The sequence below is a fragment of the Drosophila melanogaster genome, chromosome 3R (assembly GCF_000001215.4).
Source record: "Drosophila melanogaster chromosome 3R".
NCBI lineage: Eukaryota > Metazoa > Arthropoda > Insecta > Diptera > Drosophilidae > Drosophila > Drosophila melanogaster.
In genome coordinates, this window is record NT_033777.3 from 4,986,353 (window position 1) to 5,012,308 (window position 25,956).

At 40.3% G+C, this 25,956-nt stretch overlaps 1 protein-coding gene across 1 annotated transcript, besides 1 other annotated feature; it reads right to left on the reverse strand.

The window, feature by feature from the left end:
- Positions 1-147: 147 nt before the first annotated feature.
- Positions 148-24,679, reverse strand: plh (pasang lhamu). The gene is made up of 4 exons (NM_141254.2): positions 24,601-24,679; positions 2,186-2,413; positions 1,899-2,106; positions 148-534 (listed from the first exon to the last, which is right to left on the reverse strand). The coding sequence occupies exons 2-4, from the start codon at positions 2,335-2,337 to the stop codon at positions 313-315; spliced, it is 582 nt and encodes a 193-aa protein (NP_649511.2). The 5' UTR covers positions 2,338-2,413; positions 24,601-24,679; the 3' UTR covers positions 148-312.
- Positions 16,033-22,784: a mobile genetic element.
- Positions 24,680-25,956: the final 1,277 nt, after the last annotated feature.

Consider the following 25,956-nt stretch of genomic DNA (forward strand, 5'->3'; position numbering starts at 1 on the left):
CTCAAAAAATTGCTTGGCATACTTAGCAACATATCTTTAACTCTCAAGAGTCATATACACCCGATTTTGTTTCAAGTCCCCCTGGGACTTAAAAACCGACAATTACGCCCAACTTGCAATCATTTGGAAAAAAAAACACCAGCTACGAACTTATCAAAACTTATATATCAGCAAAAAATAAATGGGTCTCTATGCGCAGTTATCGGCCCACAAAATATATACAAAAGAAATGACATGTCATTAACTCCGGCCAAGGGCGTGCTTTTTGGTGCCATCGCATTTGGGGGTAACTAGTCGCGGGTCGACCCAGAATCACATCTCCAGGAAGTGGATGTCCAGGGCGTGGTGGTCCACATCGACGGGAGGGTGCAGCTGCAGGAACTTGACGTAGGCCAGGAAGGTGGTCCAGCACATGCTGAAGAAGGAGGTAAACACGACCTGGTTTCGCGCCGGAACAAAGGCGAAGTTCACCGTCTGCACGCAGGGCCAATAAATAACGCCCACCTTGTAGGCGTCCAGGAATTTATCGCTGACCTGGGAACGAGAGGGGGCAACGGGGTGGGTGAGTGCAGTGACATAATGCCCCCAGTAGCAGTCGGAAAATGGAAATGGAAAATGCCAGCGCGGAAAAATTGTAATTAAGTGCCGCCGTCCAGCAGCGGTAGGAGACGTTTAATATTTTATTTATGGCCTGATCTCTTCTCCTCTTTTAAGGGGCGCTTGACTGGGGCGTGGCATTCAGTTAATGTTGTTAATTAAAAGGCAACGCCTGGCTAGAAAAATTATCATCCAGGCACAGACTGTGTAACAAATGTAACATAGAGCACTTTGGCACATTTTCAATTGGCATGAGAACTTCATTTAACTACAAAGACTATCCTTGTGCCATAAAACTTTCTTTTGTGGATCTATAGAAGTTGAATCGTTTTACAATCCTCACATAAAATATAGAACTTCGATGGCGAACGCATAGCTATTCCGAAAGCGATCTTGAAACTTGTACTGCCTTCTACCCGCTTCCAATTTGAAACTACTTTTAGGTGAGGGTCGAGGAACTTACGTCTCTATCGGCCACGCACACAACTCTTTTACGGCCCAAACCTGAGCCTATCTCAACCAAATCGCTCAGAATAGTCGAGCGATATATCTTTGGAGAACGCATGCAAGGCAAATGAGACGACGCACGTTTGACACAAATATATAGCAAAACATTTACATTTATCAAGATAAATGGTTTCTAATGATATGGAAGTCAGCCATCGAACCGAGTTTGGCCATGGAGCACAGTGCCTGAAAGTATCTCGCAGTATGGCCGCAGAGCCAACAAATCAATGTTGACAGCTCGAAACGGAGGACCAGACGCAGAAATTGGGAATGGAGGGAGGTGAGCGACAGACAGGTGATATTTATGCATGCTTACATTGCAGCCTCTGTCTCCGCCACAGATGCAGATTCATAGATACAGATACAAAGATGGGGATACTGCCTCTGAATGTGTCGTGAGAAAATGGATTCCGAAATCAAAAACTACAGACCGAAAACCGATTTCCAAATAAATAACAATGCATACTGGGCACACACTTAGTAATGAGCACATCTGCGAAATGAAAGACCTTACCAGATAACTGTCAACATTTTAAAATCGTTAAAAGTTGATTCAGGATTTGGGGTAGCCGTGCCAACGGTGTGAATGGGCATGAATAATATGACATATTCCTTTCCCGAGTAATGAAAAATGTTTTCAGCGAATCTATCCACGAATACCGTACATAAAATAGAGACTCTTCTGCTTGTTAGATATCGTTGGCCCCCGACAAAATGTGGTTCTTTGAAATGAAATTTGAAATAAGTTTGTTGTGCTTAGGCCTTAGTGACTTTGGGATGGGAATATACTTCACCTCCCGCTTGGCCTCCGCGTACGAGTTGCCCTCCATCAAGGTCATGAAGAAGAGGAACGAGCTGATGGCCATCGGATCATAAGCGGTCTGCTCGGTGATCGCCTTGCAGAGCGATGACTTAATGTCGGTGCGCGGCCACATAACGCTGGCCAATCTGATCCACACATATATGGTGGGCCCCATAAAGAAGAAGCCGAATAAGCTGAACCTGCAATGGAATTAGCCAAACCATATCGGGTCCAATTAGCAATCGAATCGGGCCAAGACCCGTGCAGATTGCTCATCACCTAAGGCACTTCATCCAGTCGTACGTCCGGAATGTCTTCTTCTCGATCATGGTCTGCTCGATGAGGGAGCCGCAGGGCCAGAGGGTGCCATACGATATCATGCCGCGTAGGACTTTGTATTTGCTTGTAATATTCACCAAGCTACGAAACATTTTCAACGGTCTCTTGTGATGATCTCGTCGAATGTCAGTGATAGTTTCACTTCCACAAAAGTGCTATAAACACACGCTGAAAGATAAATTGTTTTAGATCAATACGGTGGGCTTTACATGGCTGAGTTCGCTTGGGTTAGTTTTATTAGGTGCCATATTTGTCTTGGCGGATTTCACTTTTGCAAAAAGTTCGGTTTTAACTCATACGACCTAGAAAGTTATCGAGTACTGATTGTCTTGGGTGGCCATTCCAAATTCAACCGCATTATTCTCCCTCGACAGTGCCTAACTTAGCCACAGAATTCCAGCTCAAGACAATTGCAAATAAGTGTCGGCCAAGCACAGCTGGCACTTCTGGACTCTTCTCTGAACTGATGGATGGCTAAGAGGTGGGTTGGTCTTTGGAAATGGAGAGGGGGTGGTGCCCGCCATCCAGTAACACATGTCAAGTATTATTATCGAGCAACTACAAACGAAATACAAACATACATTTAATTGCCAAGAATGTTCCTAGCCAAACAAATGTCGAAATAATGTCGGGCCACGGCCAAAGATTTATCATATTCACTCGACTGTCATAAAAAGCAATTAGGCCCGGGCGAAAGATACACGACCGGCAGTCCCGAAATGTAATAAAAAAATAACAAAATACACCGAAGGGGCGCAGCGAAAGAAGAAAGAAACGATGTGTGATTTGAAGTTGTTTCTGGTTTTCGGTTTCGCTTAATGAGTTTGCCGCACAAAAAGTCGCTTCGAGGGAAGCGATTAAAGATTCCACATCCAGTGCGGCACGTCGGGGTTGTTGCTTCTGTAGCGGATGGTCCTGCACCCGAAAAAATAATTTCACTCGAGGCTATCAGAAAATGGTGTAGCGGTGTGGTCCAGATATGCCTCCAGATATTGAGTACGCCGTGTCAGTGAATTTGAATTCAAAAAATGTTTGAAAACTTTAATTGTTTTCCTCTCTCCTGATGATAACTACTTTGAACGACGGAAAAACGTACTATAAACAAAGTATAATTAAATCTTTTCCATTTGTTATAGAGTACTCTTTACTTAAATAGTTTGAATTTGGCCTAAAAGTTATCAGTGATAACTGAGCGTTATTCATCACGTTATTCTTTGGTCGACTTCTTAGATTTTTTGGATGGAGTCTAAGTCTGCCTAATTTCAGATTTCAGATAATTTAATTTAAATGAGTGGGACAATTTCTTTAAGTGCAGCGTGTCTCTTGTAATTAGTATGCCTGCACACTCGCCGTGCCCTGTGCCCTGTGCCCTTCGAAATAAAAGCGGAAGCGGAGGTCCCCGCGAACAGTTGGCCCTTTGGGACAGAGAAAGGCAGGTTCGGTTTGAAGGGCACTCGTCAGCAGAAACGAAAGGTGGGGAGGGGCGGCGATACTATCCACGTTCCGATCCGAAAACAAGCGACCTGCCGATTCGGATTGGTGTGAAAAGTCCGCCCCATGGCAACTGGCCTTGTTTTTTCCGTCTGTTGCATATTTTCACAAGTAATTAACATGTGCCCGACGTTGTCCTTGTCCGTAGCCAGGGATCCGGGAAGCCAGCCTGTTCCCGCGCAACTGTCCAAACAGGCTGCCCCGTTGTTGTTCGTCAGCGGGGTAACAAAGCGCTGCCTCCGCATTAATTTGCATTATTTTCACATTTAACTTTCAAGCGAGTGCGCCTGCCGAAGTTGCACTCTGCCGGCGAGCGGACAGGTGGAGCAGGTGGAACTGAAGTGCCACTTCTAATTGTGCGGTGATTGGGGCACGGCTTTGAAAGATTCCGTTCGAATGGCTTCCATCGGCAAACACCAACTATCGTCCCTGCCTTGATTGAGTTAATAAGGGTTTAGGAATAATTTGATTGGCGTTAATAAAATATTGGTAAAACATCGGTAAAACGTTATGTTGTATGCAAGTTTCACAATGAAGCTACAATAATATGATAATTTGCTTTAGCGAAGATTAGTACCAATAATTTGATTTAATTTGAGTCGAAACTTTAAATATCAATTAATTCATTAACCGGGAGGGTATGATTAAAATATGCACCCTGTTGCTAAAATTAAATTTATGGTTTCTGTTGCAAAGAATTTTACAGTGATGACAGAATGACGAGAGACACATTTCTGATCAACCTCTCCACCTCAGAAAAGATCTCAAATTTTAAGCAGCAGTTGCATCCACTTACTTTAAAACGACAACTTATAATTTGATCAGTGCTCTCAACATATATCCAATTTATTAGATTTCCATGGCACCAATTCGATTTTTACTTTTAAATGGAAAATCAAAAAGGGGAGAGAATCCCGGAAAGAGGAGCACTGATTTCTAGAATATTTATTTAGGAACATTTTAATATTGAATTCTTCAAGCCGGAGGAACATGCCACTTACAGTTCAATAGTTTTTACTTAGAAATTACATATCATTGCTATCATTACTTTTCGATCGCTATTCAGTGTTTATTTTATGGCTTTCGATCCCCAAACTGTGTTAGGCTTAAGTTTAAATAATATTCCTTCGATTCTAGAACGCTGTGCCCTGTTTCATAAACTTACATAGTTCATGGGCGGAAAACTTACTTACTGACTGGCGATGATGCTGCCCCATTGCCCCATTTGGGCCATTTAGTTCGCCGTTGATGATAAATTCTGCACTATGGCCCCGGGCGAATGTGCAATAAAATGCTCCCCGCGCTCCGCACAGCAACAAACCTTGCAACATAAATTAAGGCGCAAAATGTTTATTTACGCTGCGGGAGGGAGTCGGAGGGAAGTCGGGAGAAAGGGGCAAACACGCCGGCTGTTTCCTGCGCAACATTTGCATTTTGACGCCGCATTACGCGTGATGTGAGGAGCCCCGGCCACTCGGCTTATCAGCCCAGAGAAATCAAACGGCGCAGAAGTCGGCGGAGATTGTGGAGTTGCACGTCCACTGCCCGCAGCATCTTGCAACATTTTGTTTTAATTTCGCACTCTTGAAAAGTGGCAGCCGCCACTCGGACGGTTTTTGAATTGGCCAAGTGAATTGCCACGGACCACAGCGGCAGGGAATGTAGTAGAGTCCAAGACAGGGAATGGAGCCAGCTGCTGGTCGATCTCACCTAGGGAATGGAGTCCATCGCTTTCCTTTCCCCTTTGCAATGCTGCAATACCTTAAGATATTTCCTATACTTCGGCTTTAATTTGGAAAAAAAAGTAACACTTACTAAGGTAAAATGAAATCTCGTATCTCTGCTTAAGTAAAATTAGAATCAGTAGGGAACATTCCAAGTGCTTTGGAATATTAAACTTCATATCATACCAAGAATGATATTTCTCTGCCCTGAATTTATCACTCATTGTCGGTTCATTCAAGTGATTCCTTTTTTAAATATGATTATTGATTATCAATTTCTTTCATGTTGAGTCCCATTCCCCTTGCAACAGAAAACTTCACACTCGGCTGTTTTTTCAGGCATTTTTAAAATCAAGGGGCCCACATCAAAGGGCATTGCCTAAGAAACGAAGCCAATTGTATCTGCGTCCCAGTGCGTGTATACACGTATCTGCATCTGTATCTGTAGTATATCAGTATATCAATGGCCGTATCTGAAGGTGCGAGTTTTGATTGCGTTCGCTCTGTCAGGCAGAGGGACAGAAGGGCGCTTTATTTGATTTCAAGTTATGTTGTTTTTAGTGAGTTCCTCTGGCACTCCCCTCCAGGTTTTTTGGCTTTTGTTTGTTGAACTTTGGCTGACTAATAGCTGGTGAAGGGGGACCTCCAGGGGAGTGGGGCAGTTATGACGATGCCATAGTTTTTCGAACACATCCGAACATGTGTATTTATTACCGCCTGATGCGGGCTGTTTGTTCCCAGCGCCCTGCACCGTGATTTGATTTATTTGTACACAGTTTTATGATATTTACATGTCTGCAACTGAGGGTCCATGGTGTGGCAAGGAGGGGTTGGTGGCCAGCGGTGCGGCAGGAGCAGCAAATGCAATCTACACCAGTGATTCAATTCTAGGTTCATCGAGTTCGCCTTGCACTTCTTCGTTTTGTTCAAGGGTTATACAATAGTAGGTTAAGTTATTATATAAAAATATGTTATGCGGCTCATAGTACGCCAGTACATAGAAAGCGCTGAGTTTAAAATTTGATTGCCGCTCCGGATTAATTTGTATTTTATTCGATCATAGTAAATGACGTTTTCAAATTAAAGTATAAATTGTGTGTTTTTTGATTGCATTGATGGCGTTCTTTCTAAACTATATTTTGGGGTAGTGTAGTATTGCTCCTAAAACTTGTACGTCATGTGATCCGAACGTCAAATATAATAGTTTGAAGTTGAATTGCCCACAAAAGAAATGTAAATTATAGGGAAGAGATATTTCAACTTTCGTTTGATCTGACGCTTTTAAGTTTGTGGTTTATGTTAGGTTAATAATGCAAAGTAATAGTACAGTAATTTATAACTTCAGTTTACATCAGGCTAGTGATTATGCTATGCAACCCTGCGCCTGATAATTACAAAAGTAATTGAAGGCAATGATAGGAGGCAGTTCCATCCTGTGCCTCGTTATTATTTTGTAAAAGCTTCTGGGCCAGACAACTTCCTCTGTAGCGTTTTTCCAGCGATTCCTAAACTGCCGTAATTACGCCTCATTTGGGCTGGCCGCCATTAGCCGCCCGACCCCAATTCCCGTCCCGACTCGTATCCCAGGCCGATTCCGAACCAAAGACTCCAAACCCAATCAAGTGCAGCCGTTGAAGATGAGAAGCCCTCCTCCCGGACAGTGCTTATCTATCGCTGCTCATCGACAGTTCCTCGGGGGCTGAACTCTGGCCATTATCAATTCATGTCCCGTCATAATTAATAAGGCTCGGGTGGAAATTGGAGGGGAAAACCAACACGCAAGACGGCAATCAGTTGGCATTGTGTTGGGTCTTCGGATGTGGGATATGGAATATGTGATAGGGAATATGGAATATGAGTTTCGGGATACGGGAGTTCTGGTTCTGAAGCCTGATGTCTGAAGTCTGAGGTCTGAAGTCTGGGTGCGACCTTATCGGGCAACAGCTGCCGTTCCAATAAAGGAGCAATCCCCCTCCACACTCCACAGCCGGTTACTTTGGCGATGTCTGTTGTTTGCTCAAGCGCTCCTGGCCAATTACAGCTTCCTGTTGTGCGAATTTCCGTCGTTCCCCTTTCCATTTGGTGCACGGCGAGAAGGGAGACTACAGTCTTACGAAATTAAATTCGATCATGGCGAATGATACTGTCTAAAGTATTCGCATATTTTTTTTTCCGTGTTCGGATATCCTATTCTGAGTCAGTCGGGTTTTTTATCCACCTACGACCCCTACGACCCCTTTGGCAGGAATGAAAACATAACACACGCTCAATTTCAAGTGTCGAAATGTCCGACAGCTGAAATAATAGAGTGGAAATGGGTGCGCATCGCATCTCCTTCTTTCGGCTTTTAGCCATCCCCGGGGGCCAACGGTAACTAAAGTCTCAGAATAAACAACGCCGGCAAACAATTTATGAAATCATTTTCGCATTAAAAATGCGAGGCCAGGCAAATAAAAAATGGAAAACATAAAGTACAATAACCGACAGCGGCACACATGCGGCCGAGGAGCGAAAACAATTGCAATTGCAGGCAATTTGCTTGATTTTCTTTTTTTTTTTCAAATACTCGTACCATATTGTTTTTCTTTGAGCAGAAGGTCCGAGGGAGGGTGAATTTTGAGCCTGCCAGAGCGTGCCGTGCAACAAGAGAATCCAATTTCGTAGAATTTGATTGTCAACTGAAATGACGGAGAAGTCCATAAAGTGACGCAGGACAATCAGTGTTGCCCATTTGGCGGTTTTCTAAGCCATCTACATAGATAACACGTTTTGAGTTTCCGATTTAAGTTCCAAATAATGTAGTAAAAAACGTATAAACAAGTCTTTCAGAATATTTGGTATAAGCCAACAGACCTGGGTAATATAAGGCTCTATTCAGGATATCCTTTTGAGCCCATCCATGTCTAATCTCTACTTCTCGCTTTGTTTCCATTCCAACCTCACTGTGTTAACAATGGAGACAGAGGCAGCAGACCCGAGTTCATCGGATTCATAAATACTTGTATTGCCATCCGACGCACAAGTGTCAATTGCAGCTGACACGACAACGGCTCTCGGTTATTAGTTGGCCATCAAACGTGCATGACACTTTAGTGGGTTTCTGCTTCTGCTTCTCCCTGTACATGTGGCCCCCCGTCTCTTTCTTCCACAGCTACCCGTCTCTTTCTAGGCAGTTTTGGCCAGCAGTTGGGCCAAATTGACGTTCGGTGTTCTCGGTCACCAGGGAGCGAAGTGAATGCGGGTGGGCGGATGTGCAACCATAGAGTGCGAAAAGATTCAAAACTATCACTCTATGAAATACGAAATGGCCGCGACTTTAATCAGGAACGAACGATATATTTTTCAAGTTGGGTGATTCAACTCATAGATACCCTTTTATATGCCCTTTGACATTATATTAGAAACAAAACACTTTGAAAGCTCATTCAAAATTTGAAGTCGAAGTCCATTCACTTAGACGCTATACCTCAAATCATTGGAGGTTCGTACTTGGTAAAATGCTAAATTAGTTAAGTAAACGCTGTCATTGTGATAAGAAAGCAGATGAGAATGGTAGTCCGAACAGGTCTGTCTCAAGTTCCTTTAGAATTCGAGTCCCGGAGGATTGTCGACAGCACTCCCAGATCGCTTAAACAGCTTCAATCACTCTCCCTTCCCATTCCCCGATTCATTCAGGTTCAGGGCGCCCACTTAGCCATCCTTCCCTGGCAAATCACCCCGCAGCTCCGAGGAACGACTATGAATTCACGGCAATCTGGTAACCGGCACCATCGGATGGGTGGAAGCCCGTGGGGTTTCGTTGAACCGAGTGAAACAGTAAAAAGCTGTGCCCAAATTTAGCGGCCGGTTCACTGCACTTCGCCTGTGTGTGTGTTTGCGTTTGAGTTCGTCTGGAAAAAATGGAAATAAATAAATGCCGACACAACTGTCAATTATAGTCGTGGTGCTCGTGGGATCGACTCCGACTGAGGCCATACATCCACGAACCACGAACGGCAACAATAGATAGATGCGAGTACGTAGATATTTTATATAAACAGCAGCAGTTCAATTTGTTGATTCGCCGCCCGCTTGCCTTTCGATTGATGGCAACGTAGGACGCGGACAGGGACACCCATTTGAAAGAGCCATATGTGGCAGCAAAACTAAGTCCATACACTTGGAGAAAGTGGTGTAGAGTTTTCTTTATAATTGAATTATTTAAAGAGGATAGCGTGAAACACAGTAATTCACTCATTCAATTCTATTTTCAAGATAATCTCGAAACAACACTTTGTTTACTAATCCGATACTGTAAAAGGACTTACAGCATTTCTTGTGGCATCATTTAATCATTTAAAAACGAAATAACATTAGTCGTTTTTGTAGCTTGTTGCTTTGTAGTTTAGCTCAGCAAGCTCGACAAACCTAACATTTTTTAAAACGCAGACTAAACTTAATCGTTGTTACCGGAGCTATGCCTTACAAACTAAAGGGTTATTGCCAATACCATATACTTATTAGTTTTATCACATGGTAGATGAATTAATTATGAATATCTCGTTCAAATTTAATGTCCTCCTGTTGATTAAGAAAAATTATCCGAACAAATACTTATTTCTTTTGGGCAAACAAAAAAAAAAAAACAAAAAAAAAATGGGATAACAAACTTGTTTCCAAAATAGTAAATTCCTTTGCACAAAAGCATTCATTTATAAAATAATAAAATAGTTTTCCAAAAATTTTAGTTTTTGGGGGAGTGTATTTAGATACGATAATGTGGAATGCAACGTCAAAGTCATTTGTCACGCGCCGGGAACGACAACAACCACGGGCGATGTCAATGAGCGAACAATGAACCGGGCGGGCAAACAAACCGCCCCTGCGCCCCGCATCCCCTGGCACCTTTCCACTGCATCGAACCTGAACCGCAGGGAAATAAAAAGCGAGCACTAAATCAACAATTACCAGATAAGCGAACGGCCGGCAGTGAGCCCAATTCAAGAGTTCGAACACATCTGCGATTTAAATGTCAGGCTCAACACACTTCCGCATTTATTTACAATGCCCCATGAAGTGCAGCGTTCTATGCCTCATTTCAGTTCGTCACCAAACTGGCGAGGCACTCGAAATTAGTGGGACAAATGTGAAGGAAAAGGGCGCAGCCAGTTCTGAGCACCGAGGCTCGAAGCGAAAGACCCTGCACCCAGAAAAATCCCAGCCAGGAACGCACCAAGCTTGGTCGAGAGGGGTTTTAGAAATTAGGTATTGAATGATCATCCAACAATAGTAAAGATATTCTTTATAATTGCTGAAAGGAATTGGGTGAAAAATATATATTATGTATTTAAGCTCATATTTACTAAATGAGAAGAAACAACGAAACGCACATTTTCAACCATTTTCCCCGACATTTTGAAATGTTTATTGTAACGAATTTGGTATATAATTAACTAGAACATTATATTATCAAAAATTGAACACAATAACGGACGGTGGATACTAATAAATAATTCATATTATTTATTTACTACGATTCTAATATAAATAGTTTAAATGTCTCCTTAACTGAGTGGCAAACTAAGAGTGAAATCAATATGCACTCAGCAAGGGTATACAAATTACATACAAACAAATCAAAAGTTGTTCCGCACATATAAGAAAACAGGGGAATGATAAAAAATTATAAGAACCGGGTGCATAAAATGTGTAACTACATATGGAGCTGTAATAATGTAATAATGTAATAAAATAGTAAGCTCTTTATATCAGCTGTGAAAATAACCATTTAAGTAAAATCGTTTGTTTGAGTTCTTTTTCTAATCAGCCTCATTTCCCCCTTTTCAAATGCATCATCGTACGCCCCTGGTGATCCCAGCGAACCAACCGTTCCGTTCATGAGCAAAACTCCAGGCAGTTTGTAATTTCATGCACTTAAACTCGCATTATGTTCCTCCCTCCCAGATATTTTTTGCTGCGTTCTGTTAATTCGGTTGCTTGTCCGATTTTCTTTTTTCCCATTTGGGGTTATTGTTTTTTCCAGCTACGAATCTTTTTCGGTACGTCATCGTTTCCTTGTTTCGTTCTGATATCTCGCTGGAAAAAACCTCGGGCTTAAATTTATATTTGGTATGTTGTGTGCCCCTGTCCAATTTGAGGTGTAGTCATTACCCGGGAACTGGGCGAAGGGGTGTGCCTGGCCGACTGCGTGCTGCTTTCGTAATTACATTGATGGCGCGCAGGGTCCGGACTTTGTCTGCTGGTCTCTCAAATTACAAGCATGAGCACTCGGTGCATTTACGGGTTACGGTTAGCAGTTACCCACTTCCCGAACCGAACCCTTTCCCCGTCTCCGTTCCTGGACTGCGTTTAGAATTTAGACGGGGTCCCTCACTATTATTAACTGCTTATTAAAAAAGCAGATGAAGAGTTTTTGGGATGCGTTCCTTATGAATCGAGTGGGAATTAATTATAATAATAAATTGAATACAGGCATTAAAAGCTTTTGAAGCGACATCGGGAACAGGTCCAGCTGTGTCCTTCAAATATATTACAGACCAGCTGGTAATTGTAACTCAAAAAGTGTATTTTTTATAATTGAAAGGTTTTACTGGTTAAAGAGGCGAAGTATATACCTTTCAATCCATTTAGCCCATTTACTGCTTAAAGAGGCGAAGTATATACCTTTCAATCCATTTAGCCCATTACGAAATCCTTATTTTTAATATGTGTTAATCATTTCGAACCTTCAAATTGTAGTAATTAATTTGACTCGCCCTCTCCAAGCTCGATTTCCACAGATCCACTTTAATGTTGTCTTCACGGGCGCACATTTTTCGCTACCCAGAAATAACTGCTTGAGGTGACCCATTTCGGTTGCACAGTGCCTGCCATTTAGCATTCACCATTTGCCATTCAGCATTGTGCCAGCTTAACCTCATTTCGAAGCAAATGCTAAAGAATTACATTAAACCCCGAGTGACAAGCCGAAATGCAAACGCAAAATCAAAGAAAAGAAAATTAACATGAAGTGAATTTCGAAAGGGGGGCGGACGGACACGGGCACAGACGGACGGACAGCCGGGAAAAATGCCGGGGGCGGTGGGAAACTTTGGCAAAGAGTCGGGCACGTGCTTATAGCGCAGAAATTTGGAAACTTTTGTGTTTCCTCAGAGACCCAAAGAGACAGCTAGACGACATGGACGTGACGGACCCAGACCGACAAGCGAACAGACGGACGGACGGATAGGCGGACGGTCGACGTAATCATGAGGCAATTTCTTCTGGGCCCGGCTGGCAACTGCATTGTGTAGTCAGCAGTTTCTTGGCCCGCTTCGGTGAGCCAACTCAACATCAAGCTCACCTCCCGAATTAACCCCGAGCTGGATTGGGACAGCTGATTTGGAGTGCTTTTCCGGTGACCCACTGGAGACGCTTCTACCCACTTAAGCTCCAAGAATACCAATATTTTCCTTGGCCGTTTTTTTGGCCAATAAATCATGTGGCACATTGTGTCAGCTCTTTTCTTGTCTTTTCTTTGAGATTCTGTTGTTTGTTCTCTGTTCCGAATCGTTGGTTTGGCAAACGCAATTTAAATAAAAAATTAGCGCATAAATTGTAAGCATGCACTAAGTGAGCTGTATTTTTTTTTTTTTTAACCCAATGATTAGCTATTCACAATTATTTGTAATAAAGCATGCCTTATAATACATTTTCATCTTTATTTCCCATCTTACCGCGTCAGTTACATCAAACAACATTACCAGCCTAATGATAACCTATTTACATATCTTAAGAAAAGAGTTGAACTGAGCGAAAAGCAAAAAGAGTTAAGTGCCAGGTGACCCCATTTTCTTTCCGTGCATTTAGCGATCCCCCATCCCCCATGTGATGTGTAGATTCATTCAATTTATTACTTGGCATATTTTTTGCTGCTGCCTGAAATAAATAATGCCTGGAGCTGTGCAAGCGGGTCGATTAATATAAATCAACGCCTGACGGTGTCGTCCAAGGGAAGTTGTTGGTGGGGGGGGGGGGGGTGTAGGAGGAGGGGTTGTTGTTGGGGCTTCGGCTGGTGTGGGGGAAAGGGAAAGGGGAGTGGGTGCCTCGCCCGCTGACTTTTCCTTTGTGGCTTTAATGAAAGTAATTTATTAAGTAATTTCTAAGCTTTTAGTCGTGACGCTCGCTGTTGAGAGTTTAATTAATTGGCTTTCATATTAAACGACCCGACCAGGCCTCAATGAATTATGTATGAGAAGGTAAGTAGCAATCGATATTGAGATTGCGATTAAATATTCCGCAGCCTCGGCCGAGAAAACCCCCAATTGCCCTGCCCTTCATGCTCGGTACACGGATCGAGAATGGAAACTTTGAAATGGTTGTAATAGATTAATAAGCATTCCGAGGACTAGTAGCAACATTAGCATCCTTTGCCAAGTTGAGAAATCAAATATTACACTTAAGATCAGAACTTATAAATGCCTGAGACTATGACCCATATGCTATTTGTATACTAAACTAATGTCAGTATCCGGAAATAGTAGTTATATATACAGGTATTGTCGCTGTAAAAGTTGCCTCTGTTTGCTCCGATCTCTCAGAGAAGTCAGCATATTGCTCTCCCCTGTGGGTTAGATACATTTGTATCTTTAAGAGCGGCGATTGCGACTGCAGCCAAAACTACCAGCTAATGGCCATCGAAACACGGCGGATGTGCGAGCACGAAACGTGCTTTCCGAATGGCCAAATGGCGAAATGGTCAAAACCAAAGCAAACCCAGACGGGCAGACAATGAAAACTAAAGCCAAGAAAATAGACGGGATGAAAGCGCAGGCAGAAAAACTGCAACCGAAAATAAATAAAAATGTTTCAGAGAAAACTGTCAAGATTTGCATTTATCGTCGTTGGCGTCGTGGGCCAAGAAAATGCACATGCGATAAAAGTGGTTGCGATGGCTTTGCTATTGCAACGTCTGGTTTCTGGCTTTTGGCTTCTGGTATCTGGTATCTTGTAGTCGCTATTCGCAATTCGCAATTTGGTATCTGGTGTCTGGTGTCTTGTGGATACGGGTATCTATATCTGCACTTGGCCATAGATAGCTTAGTTGGCATTTGCTTAATTTGCATATCGCACTGCAGCGGCGTCTCAGCAGAAAAATATTTGAGAATTTGCACTTTAATTGCAAATCACCTAAATCACCATCAATTCCGACATCATTAACTGGCTCTGCAGATACGGACTGATTGGTCTGTGTCGCACTCATTGCACTCATTATGCATTTGTTTCCTATTAATTTAATTAGTCGGCTTTTAGCGGTTGTGCAATCCGCTCGGCATTTCCAGCTGAGTTTCAGATCCAGCTCCCGAAAAGGCCCCAATACAGCTCAATAACATTAATGACGGGATTAAATAGAAATATTTAATTTCCCTTTGCTTTTTCCGATACCCTCGCACCAATTTGCCGATGTGCAGTACAAATACGGGTTTAATTTTGTGTTTGGTTTTCCGACGGCTTTGTGTGGGATATTCCATCTGCTAAATAAATTAAAATGTTATTTATTATTCTCCCGAAGTACATTGTTTGCCGGACTTGATGTGGTCACAATAAACACAAATTCAGCATTGACTGCCCGCATTCAGCACACACAAATCAACGCAAATCGAATGGCAATTGTCTTTTATCGCAAAAGTTGATTATGCCCTCTTCACACTCAGCACACACCTGACGACTATATCATCATAAGCTTATTTCAAATTATCTCTAATTTAAATAGTGAACATTTTTACTACGCTGTAATTTATCAGCCATGTTCACTTTTGAGACGCATAAAGCTGGGCATTTGGGAAGGTTGTGTAACGGCTGATAACTTCCCAAATATATGGAAAACTATATAGACAGTAGCCCGCAGAAATAGCGGAATGCCATTTTCGTTCAATCGTAATCGTGAATTTCTGGCAAATTCAAATGCGCAGAAACTCCCCCCCATCGGCAGCCGAAAAACCCCTCAATTTATTCGGTTTACAATTCAATTTAAATGTAATTTCCCTTTTTGCTAAATTGCGAATGCCAATTCATGGAGGCTGTGCGAGTGAGACGGGCGTCCAGTGGGGAAGAGAGACGCCCTCAGTCAACTGTCGTATTCCTAAACGCAGTGCCACGCCCACACACACATCACCAGGGGCTGGAAAGCACATGTAAGTGATAGTGGACGTCATAATATTTCGTTTGACACACGGCAGCAAATCTTGGCATAAATTGACGAAATAAATCATGTTTGCGACACGTGATTGGCGACCCAAACAGAAAAGCACGGCCACCGTGGGGTTAAGGGGAATTGCACACAGCGAACGCAGGTCGAAAATCGGTGAACAGCTGTTCAACAACTCACTATGTTCGCGAAAGCGAATGCCACAACTGAGTGGAACGGGCTTATGTCGATTTGCAGAGTTCAGTTTTCAGGATCTTTGATGACTGCTACATATCAATTAACTACCAGCACATGTCGGTTTTACAGAGTTATGTGTATGAATGACCGTTTAGATTTTATATTTTAGATATTTGGATTATTCACAAATTAAATATATATATATATATAATTGCAAATAAATGGTTGCAATAAATAGTTTTGAGTCTATTAAATGGACCGTTCCGAATATGAACTAAGACCAACGCTGAAAATTAAGTTTTGCCAAAATAAAACGAATCAAAATTTCGGGATCGATTTTGTTGTTTATTGATTAACGTTCAGCTTAAGACTGAAAATCAAATGAAAGTGAAAATGAGGAGAAGCCTCTGTGCTTGCTTAAAGAATATGTTAATGTTTTTGGGAGAGCATTGCTCTTGGATTCTTAAGTGGAGGAGAAGCCTCAGAGAGAGCAGGCAGACTTTAAGATTTGTTTACAAGAATGGCTAAGTGCCGCTGTCAAAGAATTTGTTTATTAGAATGCATACTGCGCAGATGGCATACAGTATGGGGGTGTCAAAATGCAGAGTGGATATTTTTGTTATTTGATCCACATTAGCATGGTGGTCACTTATTGTTTACGTATGCGGCTTTTCAATATGTTTACTCTACGTTATGTGGTTTTGTATGTGAATATGTCACTTCCCTTCCCTTAAAGAGAAGCCTATACTTGGGCTGGGATTGATGGATATAGTAGGGGTAATGGAACGTCTTCCATTTCTATTTGTTGTGCTGTGTTTTGATTTTGATTTTTTCTTAATTTTAGTTTTGCATACAGCATCATGAATGGGTTAAATGATACGTATCTTAAATATAAGTACAATAAAATAAGTATAATGATGACAGTAGTCATAAATATGTAAAGTGTAATATTGTTTTGTGAAATCATTTCATTAATGTCGTTGTGTTTAACAGTTTTTATTTTTGTTATGTTAAGTGGTGTGTATAATGGTGTCAAATCTATTTCTGGTTTAAAGAGATTTTCACTTAGAATTATGCTATTGATTTCTATTTTACATTGGGTTACTTTTATCATTTTGTTTCCTTTTATTTTTATATTATTAAATGAATTTTGACAATTTTGTTTGAGACTTGTTTGGGTTAAATTCCAGGTTACAATTGTGTTTGGTTCTATGTATTTTATTATTTCATCTGTGTGGATTGACTCAAAATTACAAATTGGTTTTAAATGTTTAATAATGTTGGTGACACACTCATTGTTTATTTCTTTATTTTCGTTATTGTAAACTTTATTTTCTCTTTCAAAATATGATTGTGTGTCTGTGTATTCTAGCTGATAGCCGTTCGAGTCTGGGTAAGGGATTATTTTTACTGTATTTATTAATGAAAAGTTAATAGGTATGTGAGATATGATTAATAATTGGTTATCATTGTAATTCTATTTCTATTAGTAATTTTATAATGATCAGAGTCAGTCTGCTCCACATTTTTTGTTGGCTTAAAAGGATTTTCTAATTTGCCTTTCTGTAGTGGACCTTTTCTGTATCTTGTGTCGACTTCGTACTCCACTCTGTCATTATTTATTTTGTTTATTTTGTTTTCTTTGTTTTGTTGGGTATCTAATATTGGTTGTCCAGCGTAGAGAAATATGTGTGCAGGGGTCTGTCCAGTGGTGTCGTGTTTGGTTTTATGATTGTATATGTTAAGTACTGTTTCCATTTTGCTCAATTTGGTTTCTTCGTCATCGGATGTTTTGATTATGCGAATCTTTTCATTAATTGTTTTATGTAGTCTTTCTATGTCCGCCACACCAGTTTTTGTTGTGTTAAGCTGCAATTCGACTTCCTCACTCTCCAGCCATCTCTTGAGGGCTAAACTGGAAAATGCGCCGTCTCTGTCCGCCTTTAGTAACTTTGGCTTGCCAAGCTGGTTGAATATGCGCATAAGCGCGTTTTTGCATTCTATCCAGTCTTTTGTTTTTATTTCTTCTAATGTGGCAAATTTCGAATAAATGTCTATGCAACTAACGTAATGTTTGCCTTCGGATGAGTAAATGTCTATCATGAATTTTTCGCGGCAATGTTCTGGTTTGGGTGTGGTTTTCATTGGCATGTCTGTATTTCGGTGCTCTGTTTTTGCCAGATTGCAAATACTGCACTCATTTATTATATTCTGAATAAGTAGCTGGCTATTAGGGAAATAGTAAGTTTCTCCGAAAAGTTTAGTAGTTTTCTGTATGCCTGGGTGTAGAAGTTTTTCATGAGCAGTCAAGATCAATTCCTTAAATTCCGCATAAGTGGTTATGTTTTTTAACAAAATCGTGCTACGCAGGATTTTTGTATATTTGGTGTTTATGGCTAATTTATGTGCGGCTTGAATGACTTCGAAATCAGCGTCACTCTCAATATACAACGCACTTTTCTTACCACAAAAATGGTCTATCAAATATTGTTCGGCTTTTTCCCTGGTCATAATGTCGTAAAATATTTGGGTGATGTGTTTTTTGAAATATTTCGTAACTTTAATGTCTGGTGGTCCTTTTGAAAATATAACTTGTCTGTTAAATGTATTTAGAGGTCTTTCTGTAATAAAAATTAAATCACTATTGTCCTCTTCTGCACTATGCTGGGTTTGTTCTCTCAAATATGTCTCCTCAAGTTTTATTCTGGACAGAGCATCCGCCACGCAATTTTCTTTTCCTTTTATATATTTTATATCAAAATCGAATTCGGATAATTTTACTCTCCATCGGGTCAGTTTTGAATTTGGGTCTTTCATACGGTACAACCAGCTCAATGGTTGATGGTCACTGGATATTTCAAAGTGTCTTCCAAGTAGGTAGTGTCGAAAAGTCTTTGTCGCCCATACAATTGCTAAGAGTTCTTTTTCAATTGTGCTGTAATTTATTTCGTGTTCATTAAGTGTTCGGCTAATGTAGCTAAGTGGGTGTCCATCTTGTGACAGTACTGCCCCCAAAGAGACATCACTTGCGTCTGTGGTTAAAGTGAATTTCTTTGTAAAGTCGGGTACTTTAAGAATTGGGTCTTCTGATATTAGATATTTTAATTTTTTAAATGCAGAGTCATATTCTGGGTTGGTAGTGTCAATTTTCATGTTCTTTTTTAAACACTTAGTCATGGGTTTGGCTATGTCTGCAAAGTTTGGAATAAATTTACGATAATATCCTGTCAGTCCAAGAAAAGCTTTTATTTCTTTTGGTTTAGTGGGAATTGGATATTTTTGAATGGCTTCAATTTTTTCAGGGTTTGGTTTTATTCCATCTGGTGTTAGAACATGTCCTAAAAATGTGGTTTCTTGCTTGAGAAACTCACATTTGTCAAGCTGTAATTTAAGGTTGGCTTTTGCTAATTTTTCGAAAACTAGTCCGAGCGATTGCAGGTGTTCATCAAGGGATGTCGAGAATACAATTATGTCGTCCAAATACACAAGACAGTGTTTGTTTAAGAGTGGTCTTAAAATATCATTCATGCACCGTTGAAAGGTGGCTGGCGCGTTTTTTAATCCGAATGGCATGCGCAAATATTCATAATGACCGTGCTTGGTAGAAAAGGCTGTCTTTGAAACTGATTCTGGATCCATTTCGATCTGGTGGAAACCCTTTGCCAAGTCTATAGTTGTGAAGTAATTACATCTGCCCAATTTTCCCAAGATTTCGTCCATGTTTGGGATTGGGTGTCTGTCTCCTACTGTTATTTCATTTAATTTTCGGTAGTCTATTACAATTCTAAATTTCTGTTTGCCTGATGCATCTTGTTTCTTTGGAACCACCCAGATGGGGCTATTGTAAGGTGAATTACTGGTACGTATAATACCTTGATTTAGCATATCTTGTATTTGGCTTTCGACCTCCTGTTCATAAGCCTGTGGGTAACTGTATTTAGAGTAAAGTGGTAGATTGTGCTTTGTATTGATAGTATGTTTGGTTTGATTAGTAAATGTCAACTTATCACCTTCATGGTACTGTATGTCATGGTATTTCTGCAGGAGTGCGCACAATCTTTGTTTTTCTTCATTATTTAAATGTTCCAATCTGTATAGGTCTGATTCTAAAATGGGTGAAATTTTATTTGGCTGTCTGAGCATGGTGTCAGGTATCATATTTACAATTTGAAAATGACTCTGTTCATGTGTTGCTATTCCTTCTATTAATTTGTATTTGTTGTTGTAAAGAGTTACCTCTTGATCGCGGTAACTTATTGTTGCTTTTGCTTCTGCTAAAAGTTTTCTTCCTAATAAAAGATCGTAATTCTCAGAGAAAGGGTGCAATAAAAATTCATTTGTTGTTGGGAACAAAATCTTTGAAGGTATGATTATACTTTTGTTGACAATGAGCGGTCCATTGCTGGTATGAATAAAAGTACTAGTATTCTGGATTGGTAAATCAAATATATTTTTAGATGTCATGTTAACTGTTGATCCGGTATCAATAAGGCATTTCAAATTATTTTCTTTGTATTTAATTGTTATATATTGGGGTTTTCCAAGGCTTGTGGCTGAAAATTTTCGGCCAACATTGGGTTCTTGGTTGTCATTGTTTATCTCGTCTGTATTAATCTGCTGTAACTGTTGTGTTCTTTGTAAATTTTGGTTGTTTTCGTCAATTTGATATTGATTTTCTGGATAATAGTCTGAATGGTCGTAAGTTGGATAATAAAAATAGTCATATGGAACACACTGCTGATAAAAAGCGTCCTCTTGATATAATGTTTCGTCAACACTCATCCCAGTCTGTCCACTATTAGCTGGTCTTAATCGTTTTATTGGTCGATTGGGTACATAGGAACTTGAATTTTGTGTTGATTGTTGATTTTGATATTGGGGTTGTTGTCCGAACCTATTCTGATCGAATGCATTGTTTCGATTGGTGTTAAAAATTGGTCGAGATGTAAAGTTTGTACGTTGATTTGGTTGAAAAGCATTGTTTTGTTGGCTTGGTTGGAAAACATTGTTTTGTTGGCTTGGTTGAAAAACATTGTTTGGATTAGGGTGGTAGGGTATTGGATGACGATAAAGTGGGTTATTAGTTGGTGGTGTTTGATAAATTTGTGGAGCTTGATATGGTATTGGTGAATTATAATGTAGGAAAGGTGTTGGATATTTTCTGATATTGTTAGACTGATTAGTATTTTGATTAAAGGACTTTTGTGGCTTATCAGAGAAATTTTGTTTTTGGACATGTGTACTTGTATGATTTATTTGTTCGTACATGCCCTTCTCTTGTAAAAGGTTTATAAGTGATCGCAAATCTGGTATGTTGTGGTTATTTATTCTTAAATAAATGTGTGTAGGTAATTTTTCAATTAGTGATTCTATACTGGATTTTATTAATTTCAAATAAAAAGTCTTTTCTTCAAGATCTTGCTCTAATTCAAGCTTACTAGTAAGTGTTTGTCTGCGGCTTTCTGCTTCTTCCAGGAATGCTCGTACATTGCCTCGAAATGGGGTCTTTCGAAACTCTTCTAAAAGAACGTGGTTAGGGGTCTGGGGTTTATAGTTGAGTACCAATTGTCTTCTAAGCTGCTGCCAGGTGTACATGTCATAGGCTCCAATGCAGCGCATAACTTCTCCGCTGATGCTGCGTTCAATATGCCCAAATATGATCTGCTGTTGGCGTTCATCTCCGGTAGCATAAAGAGCCAGTATGTAATCAATTCGACTCACAAAGGTGTATAGTGAGCCTGGATCACCGTTGAATTTCTCCACATTGCCAATCTGGTAGGCAACCTGGGTCATGTTGCTGTCTGATAGTGGTGGCACAATTGCTGGTTCTTGAGCCATTTTTGATTTTTGGATTATTTATTTATTTTTTTTTATTTATTTATTTTTTTTTTATTATTATTATTTAGTTATTATATTATTATTATCGTGTATTTTTTTTTTTTAATATATTTTTTAATATTTTTATATTTTTTTAATATTGTTTAATTTAAAATGTTGTCTTTTTATTTATTATTCTTATTTTTAATTTTTATCAAATAGAATTTTCACTTATTTATTTATTATTCTTATTTTTAATACGTTTTAATTTTCGCTTATTAATTTATTATTCTTATTTTAAAATTTTTTTTTTTTTTTTTAAGATAGGTTTTGATTTTCACAAGGGTTGCACTATAGCTTTTTCGTGGGTCTTTGAGGTAACCAATTGGATTTACAGCCTCTCACAAATTCAATAGCGTCTTCCTGATAATAAATTCAGGTTTGTTTAGGCAAATTGTGATTTTTCGGTTTCACTTTATTGTCGAGGTTTAATTAAAAACTTAAAGCGATATTAACCGTCACGTGGGTGCCCGTTAGCGTGGTACTTTTGTCAGAGAACAAAAAGAACACAGGAATTGGCAAATCTGGTTACCGCATCAAGGAACTTTAACACTGATCACATCGACTGCGCCAATTGCAAATAAATGGTTGCAATAAATAGTTTTGAGTCTATTAAATGGACCGTTCCGAATATGAACTAAGACCAACGCTGAAAATTAAGTTTTGCCAAAATAAAACGAATCAAAATTTCGGGATCGATTTTGTTGTTTATTGATTAACGTTCAGCTTAAGACTGAAAATCAAATGAAAGTGAAAATGAGGAGAAGCCTCTGTGCTTGCTTAAAGAATATGTTAATGTTTTTGGGAGAGCATTGCTCTTGGATTCTTAAGTGGAGGAGAAGCCTCAGAGAGAGCAGGCAGACTTTAAGATTTGTTTACAAGAATGGCTAAGTGCCGCTGTCAAAGAATTTGTTTATTAGAATGCATACTGCGCAGATGGCATACAGTATGGGGGTGTCAAAATGCAGAGTGGATATTTTTGTTATTTGATCCACATTAGCATGGTGGTCACTTATTGTTTACGTATGCGGCTTTTCAATATGTTTACTCTACGTTATGTGGTTTTGTATGTGAATATGTCACTATATATATATATATATATATATATAATATAATATAATTTAATAAATTTTATACATAAATATAAATATACATAAGCAAAGAAGTTTAAATATTACAGCAGATATCTTAGTCTGAATTAATCTTGAGGTCTTTTTGTTTAAAGGTAGCGTAGAAAGTGAATAATATGTACGCTTCCAAGGAAGCTCGCGTTGCCTTTTAATTCAATTTCGCTTGGTCGTGCAACGTGGCGTATGCGCGATATTTCATTGCCCTCACACTTTTGCATTTCAGCGATTTGTGCTCACAATCCGAAGTGCAGCTTTGTTGTTGCAACAACTTTGTGTAATATTTGTTTTATAATTCAATTATGGTGGAATGCTTTTGACAGTTTGTCCTTTTCGTCGTTAACCGGCTGTTCATGGCTCTCGGCGGTATTTTGTTTGGCCAATAAGACGCGCTGGCAAAAAGGCCACGCCGACAATGAATGACTGAATGACGGTCTGCGTCAATTCTTTTTTTTAACGAGTGCTTTTTTTCAGCTTGCCATCACAAAATCAGCAAATTGCATTTCGATTGTGATGCGGGTTTGATGAATAGCCAGAAACGACTGTCGCGAATCGGAACCGTGGGGGGGGGTGGGGGGTTCAATTATTTTGAGCGGCTCGATTGAATTTCTAATGACTCAAAGGGGTATTAAATGCGCATTAAGCGGAGTCACATCGCCGCTTGCCCATGGGGCAAACTCACTTATCGATATTCAACTAACCACATTAGCCTAATGATTTCGCCGACCTGCCCACTCCCAGTCCTATTCCCAGTACCAGTTCCATTCCCAGTTCGAGTCCAAGTCGAAGTCCCCATCATCATCATCATTGTCAGCACTTAAATGCAGGCTTCATTTGGTTAATTGCATGGCAAATGTTGCCGTGATTAATGTGACATGGATTGGGAATGGAACTTGGCCGGGGACGGGCAGCCAAGCTTGTGCCTACGCACAGACACTGAAAACACTCAAAAGACACTCAGAAAGCGGCAAAAGGTGGAAAAAGGAAGGCAAGCAATCAGCATAAACCTGTTCATTATCAGTGCTGTTGGCTTTTGGAAAACTATAAAGACGTAGCTCGTCGCATAGAAATAAGTTTAGACCAAGATATAGTCTCGCTTTACACCGAAAATAAATGCGATAGCCTGCCTGAGATATTTAAAATTTGTATGAATATTAAGATATTCGTGCTTGAATTTCCAAAATGCGTACTAAAGAATTACAGCTTTGGAAATCTGGATTTTATCATTGGAAATCTCAGCGAAGTGAATTAGCATTTTCTTTCAGTGTGCGTTCATATGCCTTGGGTATTAGCCCCAGGCAGACCGCCAGCTACTTATGCCGCATTCGTGCCCGATGTGCCCTGCATTATATATACATATATATAAATACATTCGCTTGCCGCAGTTTGCCTCGAGATTAGCGGAAGCGAGAACAGTCAGTGGGCAATGTGGAGCAAGGCTTCTCTGCGGCGATGACGATGTGACCAACTTGTGGGCCGAATGAAGGGAGCAGTGAAGTGGAGGGGGGGGGGCAGTACCCCATCGGAGGGGAGCGGAACCCAAAGCCCCGACTTGATGATCGTCGATGAGTGAGAAGCGGGCGCTATTTATAGACGCGCTAAAGGGACAAATTACAAATTACTTCCGACAAATGGCAAATTTGAACTTTAAAATGCACGCTTAGAAATATTCCACTGGCAATTAGCTGCCCGTAGTTGCAATTCGCACTCTCGAGGTCTGAGAAAGTTGAAAATGACCTAGAAACTTATGCAAGCTGCCATCGTTTGTCATACCCGATGATTTCCGCGGAAATTCCTCGCACTCCGTTCCTGAACAGAAATTTATTCGAAAATGCTCGCGACGATTCGCGAGGCGTTTGCCTCGGCCAAGAAATAAAAACTAATTGCAAAGATTGCAAATTGCCAGATTTCAATGTCAATGGCGGCCAAAAGAGAGTGAATAGTGGCCGGTGGCCAGTGGTCGGCGTCATTATCATTAGTGAGTGCCGACCGATTCTGCACATCTGCATCTGTGTAGCTTCGTATCTTTGTATCTTTGGGTCTTTCGGAATGCATCTCTGCGGTTGCCAATCAATAATTTGCCTGGTGAATGCCTCCGCTGGCTGTAATTGTGTTCTGGCCTCTGCCTCTGTTTTTGTGCAATTTTCATTCATTGCATTTGGCAAGCAACTGCCAATAAGTTGCTTCCACTGCTCTGCAGAGAGAGAAATGCGGGTGTACTTAAGTATCTCAATATAATTTTAATCCAATCGTATTAGATCTATCAAGCATAAAGCTCTAAGAGTAATCTATCGAACGAGTCAAACGGAAAATAATCGGTTGCATAATTTTCACACAACTAGAAAACCAAGAGCTGAGTCTGGATTCAACCCCATTAAACAAAGAAAAAGGTTCCTTTATGTAACATCGCTACTTTATCTTTACTTTTATATTATCTCTTCAATCATCTTCAAAGAATTTAAATCAATCCAAAAAGGTGTTTAAACAACATAAATTTCAAGTTGAAAGGCCTGCTTGATTTGGAAGTTGAAACCAGTTTAACGTCATTCAGGCGACTATAATTTAATGAGATTTTCTTAAGCTCTAAATAAATATAACTTTGATTTTAACCAGATAGTAGCACTCAAACATGCCGAGTACAATGTGTAAATATAATTTCGGTTAATGATCGTTTCTTTGAATTTTTCCTAATTAATTGCCAGCCTTTCAAATAGTAATTCTCTGTGTACGGACCATGGCTTATGGCAGCGGCAGCTATAGAAGCTATACAGCATTTAATTGCACGTTTTGGCCAGCAAAACAGCCATGACAGCAGCAACATCGCAGCAGCAACAGCAGCAACATCAGCCGCAATGACAATGCCAGACACAAAATAACCAAAGGCAAGTTTTTGTGGTTTCTGCCAGGTCGCAATTCAGCTGGCTCGGTTTTGTCTCCTCATCGGTTCTTCAACTTGGCCAAGTCGGGGCCGTAGAAAATGTCTATATTATGCAGAATATTCGTCTGTCATTAAAGCGGAAAGAGGAGGAATGGGGGGCGGGGCCGGAGAGAATGGGCCGTAATGAGTTTGTGGTTAGACTGAATCTGCCGCAGCGCATAATGTGTAAGCACTCATATTTATATTTGTTC